Genomic DNA, 21,224 nt, shown 5'->3' with positions numbered 1-21,224 from the left:
GGGTTTAGAGAACAAAACTTTTTTACCTTCCTGGTTCAACCTGGTGGTAACGAGGTCTATATCTGAATGTCCCCACATTTGCACTAATCGGCTGAAGAAGGCTTGATTTAACTCCCATTCTCCCCGATAGAGCTGATTGCGACTTAAAGTCAGCTTTGATGTTTTCTCTCCCTCTTATATGAAGAGCTGTTAAGGACAGGAGAGGAGTTTCTGCTAGATGGAATAAGTGATATTGCACCTCCATTAAGGGTCTGGATTGGGTCCCCCTTAGTGATTGATACCTGGTAATGTGTTTTTTCATGACCCATGATGGCACCCTTATTATTCCCTCCCTATTACTCACGTTTGGATTCGGTGCATAGTTATAGTTAGGCACTCACTTGGGTGTTGGTAGCCTAGAAATATTAAGAACATATTTTGAATGTACATTAATCTGCGGAGTTCCTCTCATGCTCTGGAAAACAACTGATGCGGAGAGAGGAGCAGCACTTTTTATCTTAAAGGTTTCCTGTCCTTGAAGGGCAGATCCCCTCTCTCGTGGTGCAGTCATGGGTCATGAAAAAACACATTACCAGGTACGTAATACCTGTGTATTTCCCTAATATGGGGCAAATAGCATCCGATTCATGTGGTTTTTCCTTTCCTTTGGACTAACAAGTTAGGATAATTGGAAGGGGCAGTGTTTTTTTTTTTCAAACTATTCCATATAAAAGAAAGCAATACTGCACCAAAGAAGGACTGGTGTAAAAAATTAATTACAGGCCATTTAATGAGACTGTATCAAATACATTTTAATCAGGTATTTAAAATAAGTTATGTACAGAATATACAGACAAGGAGGGCGAGAAGCTATATGGGGCACATCTATGGCGACGTTGTAGAGTTGGCACCGGTCATTGTAATGCTGTTCTTTTCGGTCAGGGTTCTGGTCACTGTGCTCGCAGGCGCCTGCAGAACTTTTCTAGACAGCCTCATTCTACCATCAGTTGGATCACGGCCAAAGTATTTAACCTACGAGAAAACAAACTGAAGATTATCTGTAGAACAAAACATTCTTATTTCAAGGTTCTTCATTTAGGATTTCTTTCCGGAAATGTACAAATATACAGCTCTGGCAAAAATTAAGAGACCACTGCAAAATGTTCTGTTTGTCTGATTTTTCTCTTTATAGGTATATTTTCGAGTAAAATGTAAATTGTTCTTTTATTCTATAGACTACTGACAACATGTCTCCGAAGTTCCAAGCAATAAATTTTGCATTTATTTTCTTAAAATGAGAAATGGTCAAAATAACAAAAAAATCCAATGCTTGCAGACCTCAAATAATGCAAATAAAACAAGTTCATAATCATTTAGAAACAACAATACTAATGTTTTAACTCAGGAAGAGTTCAGAAATCAATATTTTGTGGAATAACCATGATTTTTAATCACAGCTTCCATGCGTCTTGGCATGCTTTCCACCAGTCTTTCACACTGCTTCTGGTGCAAAAATGTAAGCAGTTCTTCATTGTTTGAGGATTGTGACTATCCATCATCTTCTTGATTACATTCCAGAGGTTTTCAATGGAGTTCAGGTCTGGAGATTGGGCTGCCCATGACAGGATTTTGATGCGGTGGTCTCTTAATTTTTGCCGGAGCTGTATATATTTACTTTTTGCCACCTAGTTTGATATATTAAAGATGGGAGCACAGCTTCATGACTGTTGGATAGTGCTTGTTAAATGTAAGCACTTTTGCCATTTACAGCTTATTCAAGTTTTCGGTAGTTTTTGAGAAATTATCACTTTCTTTATAGCGTGTTGACTAGGAGACCGACCAACTCTACTGTCCAGCTTGGAAACACGGTACTACAGAGGACTGGTATTAGGCAGTTACTGCTTGCTACAGTGTTTCTGCCTGCTTCAAAGCAGGGCTTACAAGCTCAAAAGAAACCAGTAGTCAGGAACATCGGTTTTCAAGGCAACGAGCTGTAAACAAAATTATTAATATCTTAAGAACAGCTGTAAATTTTAATAAGAGGAAAATTGCAAAACTATTTGAATGCACAGGCTCTATCCCACAACATCCCTATGTGAAGATGGAAATAACCCTTTCGGCTATGGTGGTAGTATGGCTTTCTCATGTGTAGGAAGATGTGCTCCCAGTGAATGTTCTAATCTAATACTGGAGGTATAGAGGTAAGAAGAGGCTGCTCACACTGCTGTCCATCCTAACTGATCTAATACTGGAGATACCAGAGGTGCTGAGGAAAGAAGAGGCTGCACACACTGCTGTCCACCATGTCTTTCTTAGCTAATATTAAAGATAAAACTATAAATACAATAGTATATGTACTAGCGGCGCTTGTGAGATGGATGGAGGTAGCTGCGGGTACTGCTCCTCACCACACCGAGGAGAAGGGGAGAAACTATGAAACAAAAAACTGTGTATTACAGTATTTGTACCTGCGCTTAGCCTAATAGGATACTATAGTACACAGACACGATAGGTAATTACCTTGTGGGTGGAAAAACAGTAGTAAGTCCGTCTAGGGCATGTATAACGAGACTGAGATAGCTGGTGTGCAGGGACTAGAGTGGGAGAACAATAACAATGTCACAATAAATATGTAGATAAAATCACAAATAAAATTACAAATAATAAACCACTAAAAATAAAGTGGAGCGCAAACAAGGAAGTGTAAGCTATACAGGACTATTGAGTCCCTGAATAGCAATTCGCTCATATAGAGCTATATGAAAATAAAAATAAAGGGGGACGGGGAACTAGTGAACTGACACCCCGGACAGTGCACAACCTAACATAGATAATGCGTGTATATATGAAACTACAAGCGGTGCCTCAGATATATAGCCAGTGGAGATCCAGTACCTGCCATATGGTAAGCCACAGGGAGGAAGTTAGGTAGAATGGCACTTAAGAAGTCCGCAACTTGTTGGTAGTAGTAGCAACTTAGCTCAATAAAGCGTTATAGCGTTATAGTTGAGAAGCGTTGTACTTAGCTCAATTGGGCGTTGTAGTTGAGATGTCCTCAGGCGGCTAATGCAGGCGCCGTCCCGGCCGGTGACGGACGCTCGCGTGGCCTGTGTAGAGTCCTGTACGATGCTGTGCAGGACCTGCGGTGACGTTCGGGTCACGTGCTTAGAGATCACGTGGTGCCCTGGATGATGCTACGGTGCGCTGTGGGAGCCAAACCAACGCGTTTCGGAAAAAACTTCGATTTCCTTCATCAGGGTAGGCTCCCCCTGCGCGTGCTGGCTATTTATAGCCATGGTCTCCTCTCCCATAGGTTCAGTTGAATGCAAAAGATACGACGCACATCCATTATCTAAACATTTTCTTATTCACCATGAAGGATCTGTACGGGGCATTAAGGTCATGGGAATCAAAGTGGTTCAACAGGACTGGCGTAATGGGGACTTTATCAAACAAAAGTCCTGGGAGGAGACTAGGCACATCTTTGAACTTGATACATTAAAACCAAGGGGCCTGAATAATGAGGTGGAACTTTTTGCATTCAACTGAACCTGTGGGAGAGGAGACCATCGCTATAAATAGCCAGCACCGCAGGTCCTGCACAGCATCGTACAGGACTCTACACAGGCCGCGTGAGCGTCCGTCACTGGCCGGGACGGCGCCTGCATTAGCCGCCTGAGGACATCTCAACTACAACGCCCAATTGAGCTAAGTACAACGCTTCTCAACTATAACGCTATAACGCTTTATTGAGCTAAGTGCAACGCTTCCATTTGCTACTACTACCAACAAGTTGCGGACTTCTTAAGTGCCATTCTACCTAACTTCCTCCCTGTGGCTTACCATATGGCAGGTACTGGATCTCCACTGGCTATATATCTGAGGCACCGCTTGTAGTTTCATATATACACGCATTATCTATGTTAGGTTGTGCACTGTCCGGGGTGTCAGTTCACTAGTTCCCCGTCCCCCTTTATTTTTATTTTCATATAGCTCTATATGAGCGAATTGCTATTCAGGGACTCAATAGTCCTGTATAGCTTACACTTCTTTGTTTGCGCTCCACTTTATTTTTAGTGGTTTATTATTTGTAATTTTTTTTGTGATTTTATCTACATATTTATTGTGACATTGTTATTGTTCTCCCACTCTAGTCCCTGCACACCAGCTATCTCAGTCTCGTTATACATGCCCTAGACGGACTTACTACTGTTTTTCCACCCACAAGGTAATTACCTATCGTGTCTCTGTACTATAGTATCCTATTAGGCTAAGCGCAGGTACAAATACTGTAATACACAGTTTTTTGTTTCATAATATTAAAGATAACCAGGATGCTGAGGCTAATAAAAGGCTGTGACCTGGAGACTACATGCTGTCACGCCTAATGACCTAGAAACTGAAGTGCTGGAATTGGGGGAAAATGGACATTACGACAAACATTGCAAAAACCCTAAAAAGGACACTAGGCAGACTGACTTTCCATATCCTTTGCCTTCAGACTAAAACTGGCAACCCAGTGTCAAATGTACCCTGTTCTTATCCCCGCAGGACCTGGTCCTACTTTGATGATGACCATAACAATGCCGAGGGCAGAAGAGGCAGAAAATTTTATTGACAGTGTGGCAGCCGGGACTGTGGTGAATAGAGACGTAACGCCAGACATGACTACTAGTGATGAGTGAGTATACTCGTTGCTCGGGTTTTCCTGAGCATGCTCGGGTGGTCTCCGAGTATTTGTGACTGTAGTTTTCCTTGCCGCAGCTGGATGATTTGCGGCTATTAGGCAGCTTGATTACATGTGGGGATTCCCTAGAAACCAGGCAACCCCCACACACTCAGGCTGGTTAGCAGCCGTAAATCATGCAGCTGTGTCAACAAAAACTAAATCTCCGAGCAGTCACAAATACTCGGAGATCACCCGGGCGTGCTCAGGAAAACCCGAGCAAAGAGTACACTCGTTCATCACTAATGATTACTAAGGAGATCGTGGGATGTGTAGGGGTAAAGGGACTGGTGACTGAAGCTCCTCTGACTAAACAGATAAAACAAAAATTACTAGATGGCCAAAATGTGCTTGTAAAGCTTAATGTTAGTGAGAATACTCCTATGAATTTGCTGGGAGCAGATGTGGTGACTGCTATCCAGGTCACCATAAAATCCTCTCCTGAGGGTATTACAGTCACAAGTCCCCTCTCAGGTAAGCACTTGTGTGAGCTTGCAGCAATGGTGTATATGACAAAAGCTGTGAAAGTAACGCCTGACACCAGGATGTCTGAGGACAGGGAAACGGGTCAAGTGCCAAACATCGTTTGGGCAAAGGGAAAAACTGATGAGGGTCGGCTCCCAATCCCTCCGGTCATTAAATTATAGGAGGGAACCACTTCTCCTTGTTAAAAACAATACTCCTTAAGCCTAGCCAAATCAATGGCCCTGACCAGGGATATTGAAGAATATGTCAAGGCAGGGGCTCTGGTGCAAAAATCTTCACCTTTTAACACCCCTTCGTATCTCATTAAGAAAAAAGGACCCAAAGTATCCCCCCTAGACACTTACAGAATGGTTCATGATTTGAGAGCCGTTAATGATGTTACTGAGAGTGTGACCCCAATTGTTCCTAACCCACACACCTTATTGTCACAGATCCCAGCCACCTCTAATTGTTTCAGTCATTGATATGGCATATGCATTTTTCTCTGTGCCTCTCCATCCTGACTGTATCTTATTGCCTTCATACATGAAGGGAGACAGTATTTTTGGACGGTCCTCCCGCAAGGAGGAATGAACTCCCCTACCATTTAATCAACAGCAATGGCAGGAATCCTGGAGCAGTGGCAGCCGCCTCATCCGCAGATTGTACTATTGCAGTACATGGATGACCTGTTGCTCTGGGAGAGGGGAGTTGGAGGGACCTCTTATGATGACAGGTACTGCACAAGCTCGGCCAGCTGATCGGTCACTGGAGGTCGGATAAAACGTGCAGACGGCATAACACCAGGGGGCGCCAGGGAGCACACTTCAGAAGATGAAAGTGTTATTTTTTGAAAGGAAGATAATTTCTAATGACTGTAAATTACAAAACCATTTATTTCCACCTTTTCTGCTTAGTTAGATGTATTCTTTATGGTGGCACAACCCCTTTAAGTATATTAAGACATGCACTGTTTACTTCACATAAACTGACATGGAAGGGCTTAAGACTGATAATAAATTGTAAAATACCAGGCTATTTAGTGATAGTGTTGTTATAACAGGTCTTAAATGCATAAGAAAGCTTTAATATAAATACCTGGATCTCTTGACCGATTTCAAAACCCAATGCACTTGGATGCTGTATCTGAAAAAATGTAGAAAAAAACGGTCGTCATTAAAATCGTAAGGACAGGAAGTGCACATGTATAATAAAACATTATTTTATTCATTAAATGTGATATTCATTTATTTTTAAAATTCTTGAAGGGAGTCTGTCTCCCCCAAAACAGAATCTTTACTACCTATACAGCACTGTAGGGATCATAACCCCTATAAAGATATTTTTCTGTATACTAGACCTCACCACTTATTTATTTTTTAAAGTTGGATTTCCTTTGCAAATAACGGCTCCTTGGTGCACCCTTGCATGGGGTTCCACTCGCTGCACCATTCTGTCCCCTCCAATCAAGCTTGATTGACAGCACTTGTTTGTCAAGAGCAAGTGCTACCTGAATGGGATCCCCAGCCCTGTATGTGCACACTGACACTGCAGCATCCCAGTGAGCATGTGCAGAAACTGTTAGAGAGGGGGCACTCATCCTTCTCTCCTGTTTGCAATAGCCGCCTGCTATTGATAAGATACCGTGTGCAGCGAGTGGGCACAGTAGATAGGAGAAACAAAACAAAAAAAAAAGAGCATACCCACACTGACTGTGCGTGCGCCGGTTTGGCTCCTGCAGTGTCAGTGGGGACGTCCAGTGCTGGTGATTCAATTCAGGCAGCATTAACACTCTGGAAAATTAAGCCCTGTCACTTAAAGTAAGGGGCGAGGTGCTCAGCATGCTGATTGAGAGGGCGGAATAATGATCTGGGACCTTGGCCATGCACTGTGCATCCAGAAAGCCCTCATTTGTAGTTTTTCAGAAAGACTAAAGTGAAACCTATATTTCAGATATGAGTTTTATAGGGGCCAAGTCTGCTACATGACAGTATAAGTAGTTTAAAAAGAAACTTTTGTCAAAAAATTACCTGATCAAATAAGATTTTTGTGTTAAATATATTTTTCTAAAATTTTGGTAATTATATTTTTGCACATTACAATTTGTATTAAAAATAAAAATTAGATATCTTACAGTTTTCACACTTGATTTATTTTGTTTCAGGAAACAATACATGTACCATAATGGTCAGACCTCAACCCTATCTTTTCTATAAGTGTCTAATGAATATGTAGAAAGGTCATTGTGAATGGAGGCAGCTGGGATCTCACCTATTGGGATTGGTGGATACTGTGTCGTGCTCGGGTGTTATCCAAGTACATTGGGCACGCTGGAATAATATGTTCAAATCCCTGCGGCTGCATGTTTTAAAGCTGTTAAACAGCAACTCGTTAGACAGCCGCTAAACATAAAGGGGCTCAAACATATTATTCGAGTACGCCCACGATACTCGGATAACACCGGAGCTCATCATCGCATACTATACTAGTTTAAGCATTGCAATATATTTTCAGCATTACTTCGGCTGCAAGAAGATTTCAGTGTCGTTACTTAAGGAGTTCATGCATTGATCTTAGGCTGCTGCAATTTACAACGTATCAGATGCTTGAGAATAACGTCCACTTTACCTACACATTACCTGCAAGTTATTATGTAAAAGTAATTTCATTGTTTTTTTAAACATTTCAAACACTTACTTTTCGATGATCAAGTTGTGAATTATGAAGCAACACTGGAGTCATATTTGGGTACAGCTTTACCATCACACCAATATCCCTGAAAATCAAAGATGATAGAATAATATTAAACTTGGCGCGTGATGAACAGAACAAACCAGAAGATGCGTCTTCTGATCGGTCGATGAAAACAAGTCTTCCAATCATTGGCTCTTAAGCTCCAAATATTCCATAACATTCTGATCAGGGGGATTCCAAACTCAGGGACCCCAAATATTCCTGAGAATGAAGGGACACAACAGCACTGGCTTAGCACCAAGACCTCCTAAGTTTTTTCTGTGCATGAAAATGCAACTTGCCTTCATTCATGTTTTCCCTGACTGTCAATTGATGGCCTAAGTTTAGTCTAGACCATTAATATATTATTAGTAGGGGCTGGAGCCCCTGTACTGCTGTACTGCTGTATCCAGAGGTGAAAACCTTAGTCTGTCTCGTAGTTCATCCTATCCAGGTGAATAGCTTGAAGTTGCCCTTGTGCTGCACATACAACCAAAAGAACACAGCACCACCTTACCTGATTTCTGTAATAGTGGCTGTATATATGGCACCAAACTCCAGCTGAAAATCTTGCTGTAGAAACAGAAAACTCTTTAGCATTGAGAAGGAATAAATCAGATCATGATCCTTGGTTGGAAAACAGAAAGGAAAGCTTACATCATCTTTGCAGATGTCAATGATGAACTCCCTGGCTTCCTGCATGGCACTGGGAGTAGGCGCGAAAACAGAAAACATCTCCTCATCTAACTGACTGACGGTTACTCCTGTAGAACAAGACACCAAGTAGGACAGTAAATCCCAGAGAAAATGAGAACGTTCCACAATCACCACCCAATCGATCATTTATCTTTCTATACTGCTAGTGTATGACTATACTCATACATTCATATATTTCTCTCTTGTATTTACTGGATATATAGAGGAACCAAGACAAAATAAGGAATACGGATGTACACTGCTCAAAAAAATAAAGGGAACACTTAAACAACAGAATAGAACTCCAAATAAATCAAACTTCTGTGAAATCAAACTGTCCACTTAGGAAGCAACACTGTTTGACAATCAATTTCACATGCTGTTGTGCAAATGGAATAAACAACAGATGGAAATTAATGGAAATTATCCAGACACCCTCAATAAAGGAGTGGTTCTGCAGGTGGGGACCACAGACCACATCTCAGTACCAATGCTTTCTGGCTGATGTTTTGGTCACTTTTCAATGTTGGTTGTGCTTTCACACTCGTGGCAGCATGAGACAGACATAAGTGGCTCAGGTAGTGCAGCTCATCCAAGATGGCACATCAATGCGAGCTGAGGCAAGAAGGTTTGCTGTGTCTGTCAGCGTAGTGTCCAGAAGCTGGAGATGCTACCAGGAGACAGGCCAGTACACCAGGAGACGTGGAGGGGGCCGAAGGAGGGCAACAACCCAGCAGCAGGACTGCTACCTCAGCCTTTGTTCAAGGAGGAGCACTGCCAGAGCCCTGCAAAATGACCTCCAGCAGGCCACAAATGGTTAGAAACCGACTGTGTGATGATGGTGTGAGTGCCCAAAGTCCACAGATGGGGGTTGTGCTCACAGCCCAACACCGTGCAGTATGCTTGGCATTTGCCACAGAACACCAGGATTGGCAAATTCGCCACTGGCGCCCTGTGCTCTTCACAGATGAAAGCAGGTTCACACTGAGCACGTGACAGACGTGACAGTCTGGAGACGCCGTGAGCGATCTGCTGCCTGCAACATCCTTCAGCATGACAGGTTTGGCAGTGGGCCAGTAATGGTGTGGGGTGGCATTTCTTTGGAGGGCCGCACAGCCCTGCATGTGCTCGCCAGAGGTAGCCTGAGTGTCATTAGGTACCGAGGTGAGATCCTCAGACCTTGTGAGACCATATGCTGGTGCGGTTGGCCCTGAGTTCCTCCTAATGCAGGGCAATGCTAGGCCTCATGTGGCTGAAGTGTGTCAGCAGTTCCTGCAAGATGAAGGCATTGAAGGTATGGACTGTTCCCCAGACCCAATTTAACACATCTGGGACATCATGTTTCGCACCATCCACCAATGTCGGGTTGCACCACAGACTGTCCAGGAGTTGGCGGATGCTTTAGTCCAGGTCTGCGAGGAGATCCCTCAGGACACCATCCCGCTGCCTCATCAGGAGCATGCCCAGGCATTGTAGGGAGATCATACAGGCACGTGGAGGCCACACACACTACTGAGCATCATTTACTTGTCTTGAGGCATTTGCACTTAAGTTGGATCAGCCTGTAACTTAATTTTCCACTGATTTTGAGCATCATTCCAACTCCAGACCCCTGTGGGATATTAGTTGTGATTTACATTGATTATTTTTAGGTTTTATTGTTCTCAACACATTCCACTATGTAATGAATAAAGATGTACAACACTGGAATATTTCATTCAGTGATATCTAGGATGTGGGATTTCAGTGGTCCCTTTATTTTTCTGAGCAGTGTATTTCAAACTTGAATTATGGATATACTTCATTTATAAAAGCTAAGGAGCCAGATTTCACACCTGATCGCAGATTCCTCTGCTTCGGACTCATTGGAGAGAGCTTTCTCCTCTTTCCAGTGTTGCGAGGAGCTGAATGTCTGCTTCCGTTTATTAAAGGGGTTTTCCCGTCTCAGGTAATTATGACATAACCACAGGATTTGCCATAAATTATAAGTAAAGGGGCCTTTCCTTTCCCGCCTGCGCACTGCAGTACTTTGCTCTGCCCTCAACAGGGCAGACAAGGTACGCCTGCGCCGGAGCCATAGCGTGAAGACAAGAAGAGGACGTCATTGTAAGAAGATGGGAGGCCCCGGACCGGACCACGACGCCCATCGGACCATAACCGCAGCGGGACCGCACCTAATCTCTTTTTCTCATCTTTAAGGATACATCGGGGGCTCATCTACAGCATTACAGAATGCTGTAGATAAGCCCCTGATGCCGGTGGGCTTAGCTCATCTTCGATTTTCGGGGTGACAGGTTCCCTTTAATTGTAGCATTCCTATAACTCGTGACAGGTTGTGTCTGAAAAGGAGCAGCATTGATAAGTTCAAAAAGCTGCCCATCTTCACATTTTCCAAATCATACTTCCCATGTACAAAGGGATGAAACTAGAGGCACTGACCTGTTTCAGCCTGAAGTTTTTTTAAATTATATCCTCCAGGTCCAACAAATCTGGTTCTCTTGGACAGCGGTACTTGGACAGTTTCTGGAGAATGAATCAGAAATGGTTAAAATATCTACGATGTCTATAGTGTGATATTCTAATGAACTGGCAGACAAAATAATTTTTGTTTCTACTTCACTGTGATCACAGAAACAAATTCACAGTTTTTTGATGGGTGTTTTGTGATGCCTACAAAGTCAAAGATTCAGATTGGCAAAGCGCTTCCACTTGGCAAGGAGTGTTTAAGGGTGCAAGGCCGGTCCCAAAACAGATTTAGAAATAGAACACCAATCTGATGCTATTGCTATTACCCAATCAATTTTTTTTTTTAAATTCGTTTATTAAACATCAAAAGAACAAAGAACAATAAGACATACGGTACATGTTGCTTGCAACCAAGCCAGTACAAATGTTTAGCACAAGTCATATCAGCACATATCTTGGTACATAAACCCAGTCTCAGAAAACTTAAAGTAATACAGTATATCCACGGACCTGTAATAAAACTCTAAAACTGTCTTGCTGCCAAAACCAATTCCACTATAATTGTGTTTAAATGTTGAAACGAGGCGCAATCCAGCGTAGAATTCTACCATTTATTATAATGAGGCAAGGCTATCTGTTCGGTGATGACATGGTGAGGTATGATGAGTTCCTTATATCCCAGATCTTATCAAATTTTCCCATGCAACCCCTATTCTGGTATAATGTGCGTTCATAAGGTATAACTGAATTCACCAGATCAATCCAGGCCCTAAGGGATGGGTGATTGTTTCCCATTGAGCACAAAGCTATTTCCTTGCCAGAAAAAGCGTTTCTCTTAAAAAAAAAAAAATGTGAACATGGTGCCCCTACGTCTCTTCTTCCAGCACCCCAACATATTAATGGGTTCAAAGTAACGGGGATATGTACAAGGGAGGTTAGTAACGATGTCACCTCACTCCAAAACGATTGAATGACTGGACATCCTCAGACTCTGCTTCCCCTATATGGCATCTCAGACATTCTGAAGAGTTAGTCCAACCAGTTTTAAATAGTCGTGACGGGGTTAAATATGATTGATTTATTATTTATAGCTGGATCATCTTATTGTTGGCTGAAGGGGACTCCCTAGATGGGGATTCAAGAATTGTCATCGCATGAAGATGGGAGGCGCTAGACCGCGACGCCCATCGGACCGGAACGCCCCTGGGTGAGTATAATCTAACTTGCTTGTTTTTCTTATCTTTCAGGTTACAAACGGGGGATACGCTGGACCCACACCGCGACGCCCATCGGTCCGGACCCTTTCCCCCAGGTGAGAGTAATCTAACTTGTTTTTCTCATCTTTCAGGTCTTTCGGGGGCTTATCTACAGCATTACAGAATGATAATCCCCTGATGCCGGTGGCCGAAGCTTATATACGAAAGTAGGTGACAGATTCCCTTTAAGCCCGCAAACGGCCATCGTTTTAGCCAGTAAGTGTAGTCAGAGTTTCCAAAAAATCCGCCAGTTTAAAACATTTCACTTTACACTAATAACACATGTATTACCGATTACAGGACTGTTTTCCTTCCGGTTTTCTCTCGGCTTACAGATTCTTTTATTCATGATCTGCAGGATTTCTTTTTTTGCAACTGGAGATGAAAAAAAAAAAAAAAAAAGATGTTCACGAAAGAAGGCTGAAGAAATCTTGGAGGTCATTGTGCGAGGAACAAAAGATGGAGGAAAGGAGATCTTCTGAGGACCAGAGACTACACTTGAGAAGGTATCGGGAGAGTAGTTCAGAGACTTATGGGGGAGACAGCCTTGTGGACGGTCTTGTAGGTCATTGTCGTATTTTAACCTACATCTTCTGGGTAATTGGTAGCCGGGCGAAGCGGAGGAGTAACACAAAAAAAGGTGAATTAAATGTGCATGAAAATTAAAGATAGATTGAAGAAGAGTGAGAGATTTGGATGGGGGGCCACACAGGAGGATGTTGCAGTAGTCAAGGCAGGAGATGGTGAGGGCATGTGAAGGCACACACCAACATTATTGTGGACTCAGGGTTTAGGAAAGAAAATTTGGGAAATATTTTTGAGCTGGAGATGGCAAGAGGTAATTAAATAAAAATATACCACACACAGACACAAATTATATATAAATATATTATACGCACATATACATCTACATTAAGGGTATGTTCACACGTTCAGGATTTCCATCCTTTTTTTTTCAGGACTGTTTTTTAAAAAAACTGCAGCTCTTGGCAGAAAACGCAGGTCCTTTTTTTGGTCCTTTTTTGATGCGTTTTTTGATCCTTTTTTTTATGCAGTTTTCTAACCCTAACCCTACCCCTATTCTAACCTTAGTGAAAAAAAAAAAAAAAAAAAATTCTTAATTTTTTTATTGTCCCTACCAATGGGGGTGACAAAGTGGGGGGGGTGCCATTTACTATTTTTTTATTTTGATCACTGAGATATAACCTATCTCAGTGATCAAAATGCACTTTGGAGCGAATCTGCCGGCCGGCAGATTCGGCGGGCGCACTGCGCATGCGCCCGCCATTTTGCAAGATGGCGGCGCCCAGGGAGAAGACGGCCGGACGGACACCGGGACGCCGGGTAAGTATAAGGGGGGGAGATTAGGGCACGGGGGGGCATCGGAGCACTGGGGGGGGGCATCGGAGCACGGGGGGCGGGCATCGGAGCACGGGGGGGCAGCCACACTCCGCCCACGCACTTCCGCCCGCTCCCCCGCACTTCCTGCTGCAGCGGTTCTGCACATCAAATCGCAGTAAAACCCGCAGATATATTTTTGATCTGCGGGTTTTACTGCGGTTTTGACCTCACAATGGAGGTCTATGGGTGCAGAACCGCTGCGGTTCAGGAAAAAGAAGTGACATGCTCCTTTTTTGCCGCAGCTATTCTGCGCGGCTTTTTAAACGAAATTCCGGATCATGTGCACAGCAGTGACTGTTTTCCATAGGGTTACATTGTTATGTACCCTGCATGGAAAACAGCTGCGGAACCGCAGCGGCAAAACCGCTGCGGTTCCGCAGTAAAAAACGCACTGTGTGAACATGGCCTAAAGGGTTATTCCCACCTTCAAAAATGGATATTGTCGGATAGTATCGTACTTGTAAGCAGAAACAATTTTGCAGTTTATTGCTTATTAAAAAATTTTGACCAATCTTCAGATAACACTTTTCTTTACAGAATGTTGCCCTGGAAGCCGACCTCTGCTGCTAGATGTCAAACCGTGTGTAATGTTTACTAGGTTTTATTGAGCTGGTTAGCCCTTTCCCTAATCCAGAGCCAGGTTAAATTCAGCATATACAAGGTAGACAGCAGCAGTGGTCGGTCTCCTAGGCAGTGAGTTGTAAACAAAAGTATTAATATCTCAAGAATGGCTGTCATTTTTTTTCTTTACAAGTGAATTTTTATTGAATTTTCAAAATAAAGTTAGGGAATAAGAACATAAAACGTAGGACAGTAGCATACAAAACGTAACAGTATACCTTGGCAATCTACCATCAAAAATGAATGGACTCGACACTGAAGAATCCACATCTTAAAATCCTATTTGGACAAGGACAATGAAGGGACATTGAGTCAGAAGGGTGGGGAACAGAGAATGCTTCCAACTCAGCACAGATTACAATAACTTTTTCACAAACCACGACTAATCTCTTTGTACCCAATATGTATCCCAGATGTGTCTCGGTGCTGTATTATCTAATAGGGCTGGAAGGTGTTAGAAGCGTCGTACATCTTGTATATGCCTGTGAAAGTCACTATTTGATGGGGCTTGTATCAACCTCCGTTTACATGCTATTAGACCTCTCGCGACAGTGGTCATATGTAATAAAAACTGTTGAGGTTTAAGACTTATCTGAAATAGTGGGATATTGAGAATGTCAACTGTGCGATCTAAGGTTATCAGAAGACCCATGACCTTAAAAATTAGCGTCTTCACAATTTCCTAAAAACCTTTAATACCCATTCATGCATGACCAAAATAAATTAGGTAGATCACTCTGGTTATTTCCACACCTCCAACAACAATTGGGAATATTAGGAGTCAGTTTACGTAGTAGGGAAAGGGTATACCACAACAACATAAGCAGGTTGCATGCATTCTCTTTATAGGTGAAGCATGTGGAGGTCCTAGCTGCTCTTCTCCATAGCCCTTGCTAAGTACTAGGCCAAAGGGATTCCCCTATAAACTTTTCCATTTCCTCATGCGAGAGTTTTTTAGGTGATAATCCGGACAGGAGTTAAGTATATATCTGCTAGAAGTCCCTTAGTTGAAACATCTGCTCTGCATAATTTTTCAAAGCGAGTAGGGCGAGAAACCTTTAAGGAGGAGAAGAGAGAATACATAAAATGTCCAATATTGGTAGCGAGAATTTAGGGGTATGATTGTAGCATATTAAAAGGTAATAAAGCATTAGAGTGTATATCAACCACATCTGCAATGCAAAAAAGAGGTTTGTTGAACCACGGTCTAGTCAAACTATCTGACAAGCAAGCAAGTGGTGCAGGAATGAATTAAAAGGAGGTAATGGGGGAGAGCGCGGACATTAATGGGAATTTTTTTTAACATGTTTCTCAAACAGTTTTAGTGAAAGTTACACTGCGCAACAAATTTCAGGGAAGTTCTTGTCCACTGAGAAAATTTTATTGTATCTTATAGATTTTGATATGCTGAATACGAATATGTGCTCCAAAAGTCTGTATCACGTAAGGTTTTTAACCCCTTCATGACCGGAGCTTTTTTCAATTTTTCCGCTCCCCTTCTTTCAGAGCCATAACTTTTTTATTTTTCCATCAGTTTGGCCGTGTTAGGGCTGATTTTTTTGCGGGACGAGCTATACTTTTGAACGACACCATTGGTTTTTGCATGTCGTGTACGCGAAAACGGAAAAAAAATTCCAAGTGTGGTGAAACTGCAAAAAAAGTGCAATCCCACACTTGTTTTTTTGTTTGGCTTTTTTGCTAGGTTCACTAAATGCTAAAACTGACCTGCCATCATGATTCTCCAGGTCATTACGGGTTCATGGACACCAAACATGTTTAGGTTCTCTTATCTAAGTGGTGAAAAATTCCAAAAAAAAAAAAAAAAATGCGCAATTTTCTGAGACCCGTAGCAACTCCATTCTTCATGATCTTGGGTTGGGTGAAGGCTTATTTTTTGAGTGCCAAGCTGACGTTTTTAATGATACCACTTTTGTGCAGACACGTTCTTTAGATTGCCCGTTATTGCATTTTAGCGCAATGCCGTGGCGACCAAAAAAACGTAATTATGGAAGTTTTTGTCCCTCGGACAATTTTGAGTGTTCCTGAGATTTTGGCATGCTGATTTCAGAAATGACTTCAGATTTTTCCTATCACATAAGGTTTTTGAGAAATGATACGAAACATTATAATATTCTGTTATAATTATAAAAACTCATGAATTTTCTCTGAAACCGTATGTTCTGAATTTTCCACTGAAATAACAGATCGCTGATCTACACATATGCAAGCACGTATTATGCGAATTGCGCAGGCGCAGTGAATCATTCGGCTGACCGTGTACGGTGTACCCTGTGGTCGGCACTCATTGCAAGCCTGTAATTCTGCTGCATAGAAGTGATCTGACCATCACCTCTATGTAGCAGAGGCTATTAAAGCATGCCAACAGTAAAAAAAAAATATATATATATGTTTTTTTTTTTAATTGTTGTATTTTGATTGGGGCGAAAGAGCGGTGATTAGAACTTTTATGTTTAAAAAAAAAAAAAAAATTATATTATTTTTTTCCCGTTTTGTAAACAGTGATGTCTTTTAGCTGTGAGCAGGTAGAAACAATGTCTCTAAGGATTCTTTTAGATGGGGCTGTACCAAGTCTGGATTCAAATGCTCTTCGAACAGCTACACATTTTAATAAGCAGTAAAATTGCAAAAGTGATTGTTTTTTTTCCCCCAAGCACTGTCCGACAATATTCATCTATAAAGATGGTGCTAGCCCTGTAAAAATAAACATCACACACACTATATAGATATTTGGGGCCATGAGAAATGTTAGCTGCATTACTGAACGTGTGGTTATATATTTTCTCTGTGTACGGCATATGAAAAAGCAAACACACATACCGCTCGCCTGTTGAATCGCTTCCATGACAACTTTTAGCGGTAATCCCGGGATCTTGATGTCTGCCTAGAAAAAAATAAAAGCAGAAGTATCCTCAATAAACAGCATCAAAGTAAAAGCTGGAAAAAGACAAAATATTGAAGTGACAAACATAAAAATTAAGAAAACTTACTTGCAAAGCAGTTATACCTTTGCTAGTGCCTGCCATCTTAAAATCCATGTCCCCAAAGTAATCTTCAATCCCCTGAAAAGATGCAAATACAAGGGCTTTAAATCCATGACAGACGAAACATGAAGACCTCAAGGGTGGGTTTAAAATGCTTTCAAGACATGACCGTCGTCATTTAGGAAGTTATGACTTTTTATGCCAGAAAAAGTTCATGAAAGGGGTCGTCACAAGCATTTATCACCTTCCTTTACCTGCTGCTATCACCAACACTGAGAGAAGGGAGAGCAGAGAACCGTCAGGAGCAGGAGCTCTGAGGATCCATAGTGGTCTACTATGCTAGATAAATGACCGACAGATAATCTGCAGCAGCAAAATGGAGGAGTATTTTTAAGGAAGACCATTGCTTAAAGATGTGCTTCACATATACAGTACATAGGTTTGTGTACTTCCATGCACGTCAAACCTATTTTCTTTTCAAATGTAACTATTCTTTCTTCTCTATACTCTATCAATCCCTGATGCATCAGCACATCACATGGCCAGAGAAAGCAAGTGATGACCGTGTGACTATCCTCTTTCTATTAGGGCCCCTTTCCACTTGTGAGAAAAACGGACGAGTGCAATCCGATAAAAAATCGGATTGCACTCGGACCAATGTTTTTCAATAGGTGACATTCCATTTGCGATTTTTTTCCCAGCTGAAATCGGACTGAGAAAAATCTGTGTCGGCTGAGAAAAAAATCGCAGCATGCTGCGTATTGCTGAGATTCTCGGACGAGACTCGCCAATGCAAGTCAATGGGTGCGAGAAAAAAAAACGCATGGAATACGGACCATCCGTATTCCATCCGTTTTTTACGGATACCTTACCATTCTGTGGCACAGAACACTGTAAATAGTCCTGTAAATGACTGTATAAAAATAGTTGCAGAGAAAAAAAACGGATTGCATACGGATGTAAAAACGGATGATGCGATTAAAAAAATCGCATTACACTCGCATGACAATCGCACACGTTACATCCGTTTTTTCGGTCCGTAAATCGGACTGTTTTTTTCTCACACAAGTGGAAAGGGGCCCTTATGCTACATGAGCTAAAAGATCAGTATACAGTCAGGGAGGCTGAACTTTGTGACTTTAGATGTGTAATCATCATCACTAACTGCGATATAAGTTCCCTAACCAATCCTCTGTGGAAATCATGTGTGGTAGACTATGCAATGGCATCATACAAGTACTTCTGATAACTGAAATGGTGACCCCATGAAGAGAACAAAAAGCCATGCAACTCCCAGAGGGTTATCATGCATTTACATTACCCAACTGTAACAAGGAATACTATTATCAGATAAAACGGAACAAAACCAGGGTCTGGTAGGCATTTGAGTATAAATTAAGTGTTTTTTAATTGTATTCTGAGACGTTTAGCTTGAGAACATCATGTTAGTGATACACATTGCATGACCTGTTAGGCTACAATAACACGTTCAGTATTTGGTCAGTATTTTACATCAGTAATTGTAAGCCAAAACCAGGAGTGGGTGATAAATACAGAAGTGGTGCATATGTTTCTATTAAACATTTCCTCTGATTGTTCCACTCCTGGTTTTGGCTTACAAATACCGATGTGAAATACTGACCAAGTGTTGAACTTGTCCTAAGACATTGGAGGCAGTTTAGTAGGGATAAATGACGTAACAGGTTCCCTTTAACTACTATTTAGAAAGCAAATGAATAAAAATAATTTTGTGTGAAGATATACATAGGCTTAACCATGACAACAAATAACACAAATCTGCTTGATATCTGATTAAGCAAGAATCTATGTACAAGGTACACTTGTAAAATCATTGGTACATGACAAAATATGGAAAAGCATCTCTAAAACAGTGAGTAGTTACATAGAGAATCCCACCCAGGACAACATCTGCAAAGAGTTTGTATGTTCTCTCCGTGTTTGCGTGGGTTTCCTCCGGGCACTCCGGTTTCCTCCCACATTCCAAAGACATACTGATAGGGATTCTAGATTGTGAGCCCCATCAGGGACAGTGATGATAATGTGTGCAAAACTGTAAAGCGCTGCGGAATATGTTAGCGCTATATAAAAATAAAGATTATTATTATTATTATTATAGAGAAATGTACAAATTATCTGAAAAATTTATCTACAGCTACACATACTGTGCAGGGAAAATGTCAGCACTGAGTCAGAGGTTGTGGGAGGAAAAAAGAGGAAATGTCAATTACACAGAGATGAAGAGGTGTAAGTGACACGGGACATACAGTATAACCAGTCCGCAAAACATGAGAGGATGAGAGCTGGTTGGGAAAGATCTACCAGATCCACAGTCTGAAGTCCCAATAAAATACCGATGCCCGATGGACTAAATGTAAGTGGAGGCAACACCTGAAGCTTGAGGACTCCTCAGTCTCATCAAAACATTTGGAGATTGTAACCAAACATTTCTAAATTACATTAATGTCACCTTTATTACTTATGTTTATTTCCCTTTTCATCAGTGGCTTATTTGATGCAATTTATCCCAGTTCTAAGGAAAGGCTGATGGTAAGAGGTTTTGTGCATTGCATCAAGGATTTAGTGTCGTCTGACACTATTGTACATTCTAAAAAAAATAAATTGTATGCACAACACACATTCATATCACAAAAGTCAATACAGTTACTATTATAAATCTACGCTAAAGTATAGCAAGGATTCACAACATCTAGAAACAAAGCCCCCTGCCCCCAAAAATTTAAGAAGGATTTTTGGTACTCACCGTAAAATCTCTTTCTTGGAGCCTTCATTGGGGGACACAGGTAACCCTGGGTGTATGCTGCTGTCGCCAAGAGGCTGACACTATGCAAAAAAAAAAAAAGGAAAATAGCTCCTCTTCCGCAGTATACACCCACCGACAGGCACAAAGTACCTCAGTTGGTGTTAAAGCAGTAGAAGCAACCAAAAAAACTCAACATATGTAGCAATCGAAAAACGAAGGCATATAGACCAAATAATGGTACCAACAGTTAGGGAGGGTGCTGTGTCCCCCAATGAAGGCTCCAAGAAAGATTTTACGGTGAGTAACAAAAATCCCTCTTTCTTTATCACTTCATTGGGGGACACAGGTAACCATGGGACGTCCCAAAGCAGTCCCTAGGGTGGGAAACAGGAAGATTCAAGGAACTAATGGACTCAGGTCGGCCGGTGGAAAACCGCCGCCTGCAGCACCTTCCTTTCCAGGCCTGCATCAGACGAGGCATGGGTATGAACCCTGTAAAAAACTCGGAGTGCAAAGATGACCAGGTTGCGGCCTTACAATCTGGAAAACCAAATCCTGGTTACGAACAGCCCAGGAGGCCCCCACCACAGAGCGGAGTGAGCCTTCACCCCCAGGAAGAGGCCGTTTGTCCTGAACGCAGAATGCCTCCACGGCAATAGTGAACTTAGAAGCTAGGAGCCCATTAAGATAACCCTCAGAGAAGACGAACAGGGCATCAGATTGACAAAAGGGAGCAGTCCTTGAAAGGTAGACTCGGATAGCTGTGATGGGTTCCAACTTGTAGAGGGACTTCTCCAGGAGATGGACCGGAGAGAGACAGAAGGAAGGACAATGTCTTCATTAATGAGAAATGAAAAGACCACCGTGGGTAGAAAGGAAGGAACAGGCCTGAGAACTACATTGCCCTGAAAAAGAATCAGGAGCTGGGAACGGCAGGACAATGACGCTAACTCAGAAACTCTCCTGATGGAAGTAATTTAACTAAGACAACTGTAACATAGTAACATAGTAACATAGTTAGTAAGGCCGAAAAAAGACATTTGTCCATCCAGTTCAGCCTATATTCCATCATAATAAATCCCCAGATCTACGTCCTT

General features: G+C 42.0%; 1 protein-coding gene across 1 annotated transcript in view; it reads right to left on the bottom strand.

The window, feature by feature from the left end:
- Positions 1-765: 765 nt before the first annotated feature.
- PNPT1 (polyribonucleotide nucleotidyltransferase 1) overlaps positions 766-21,224 on the bottom strand; it is a 91,384-nt gene continuing 70,925 nt past the window's right edge. Inside the window, exons 20-28 of the mRNA XM_069768917.1 lie at positions 17,352-17,423; positions 17,182-17,245; positions 12,613-12,696; positions 11,039-11,122; positions 8,561-8,667; positions 8,421-8,476; positions 7,868-7,946; positions 6,269-6,316; positions 766-1,011 (exon numbers count right to left, since the gene is read on the bottom strand). Of these exons, the coding sequence (XP_069625018.1) occupies positions 865-1,011; positions 6,269-6,316; positions 7,868-7,946; positions 8,421-8,476; positions 8,561-8,667; positions 11,039-11,122; positions 12,613-12,696; positions 17,182-17,245; positions 17,352-17,423 (741 nt within the window). The 3' untranslated portion in view covers positions 766-864. The remainder of the gene's footprint in view (positions 1,012-6,268; positions 6,317-7,867; positions 7,947-8,420; positions 8,477-8,560; positions 8,668-11,038; positions 11,123-12,612; positions 12,697-17,181; positions 17,246-17,351; positions 17,424-21,224) is intronic.

Source organism: Ranitomeya imitator, chromosome 5 (genome assembly GCF_032444005.1).
Source record: "Ranitomeya imitator isolate aRanImi1 chromosome 5, aRanImi1.pri, whole genome shotgun sequence".
NCBI classification, from domain to species: domain Eukaryota; kingdom Metazoa; phylum Chordata; class Amphibia; order Anura; family Dendrobatidae; genus Ranitomeya; species Ranitomeya imitator.
This window is presented reverse-complemented; position numbering and strand designations above follow the sequence as displayed.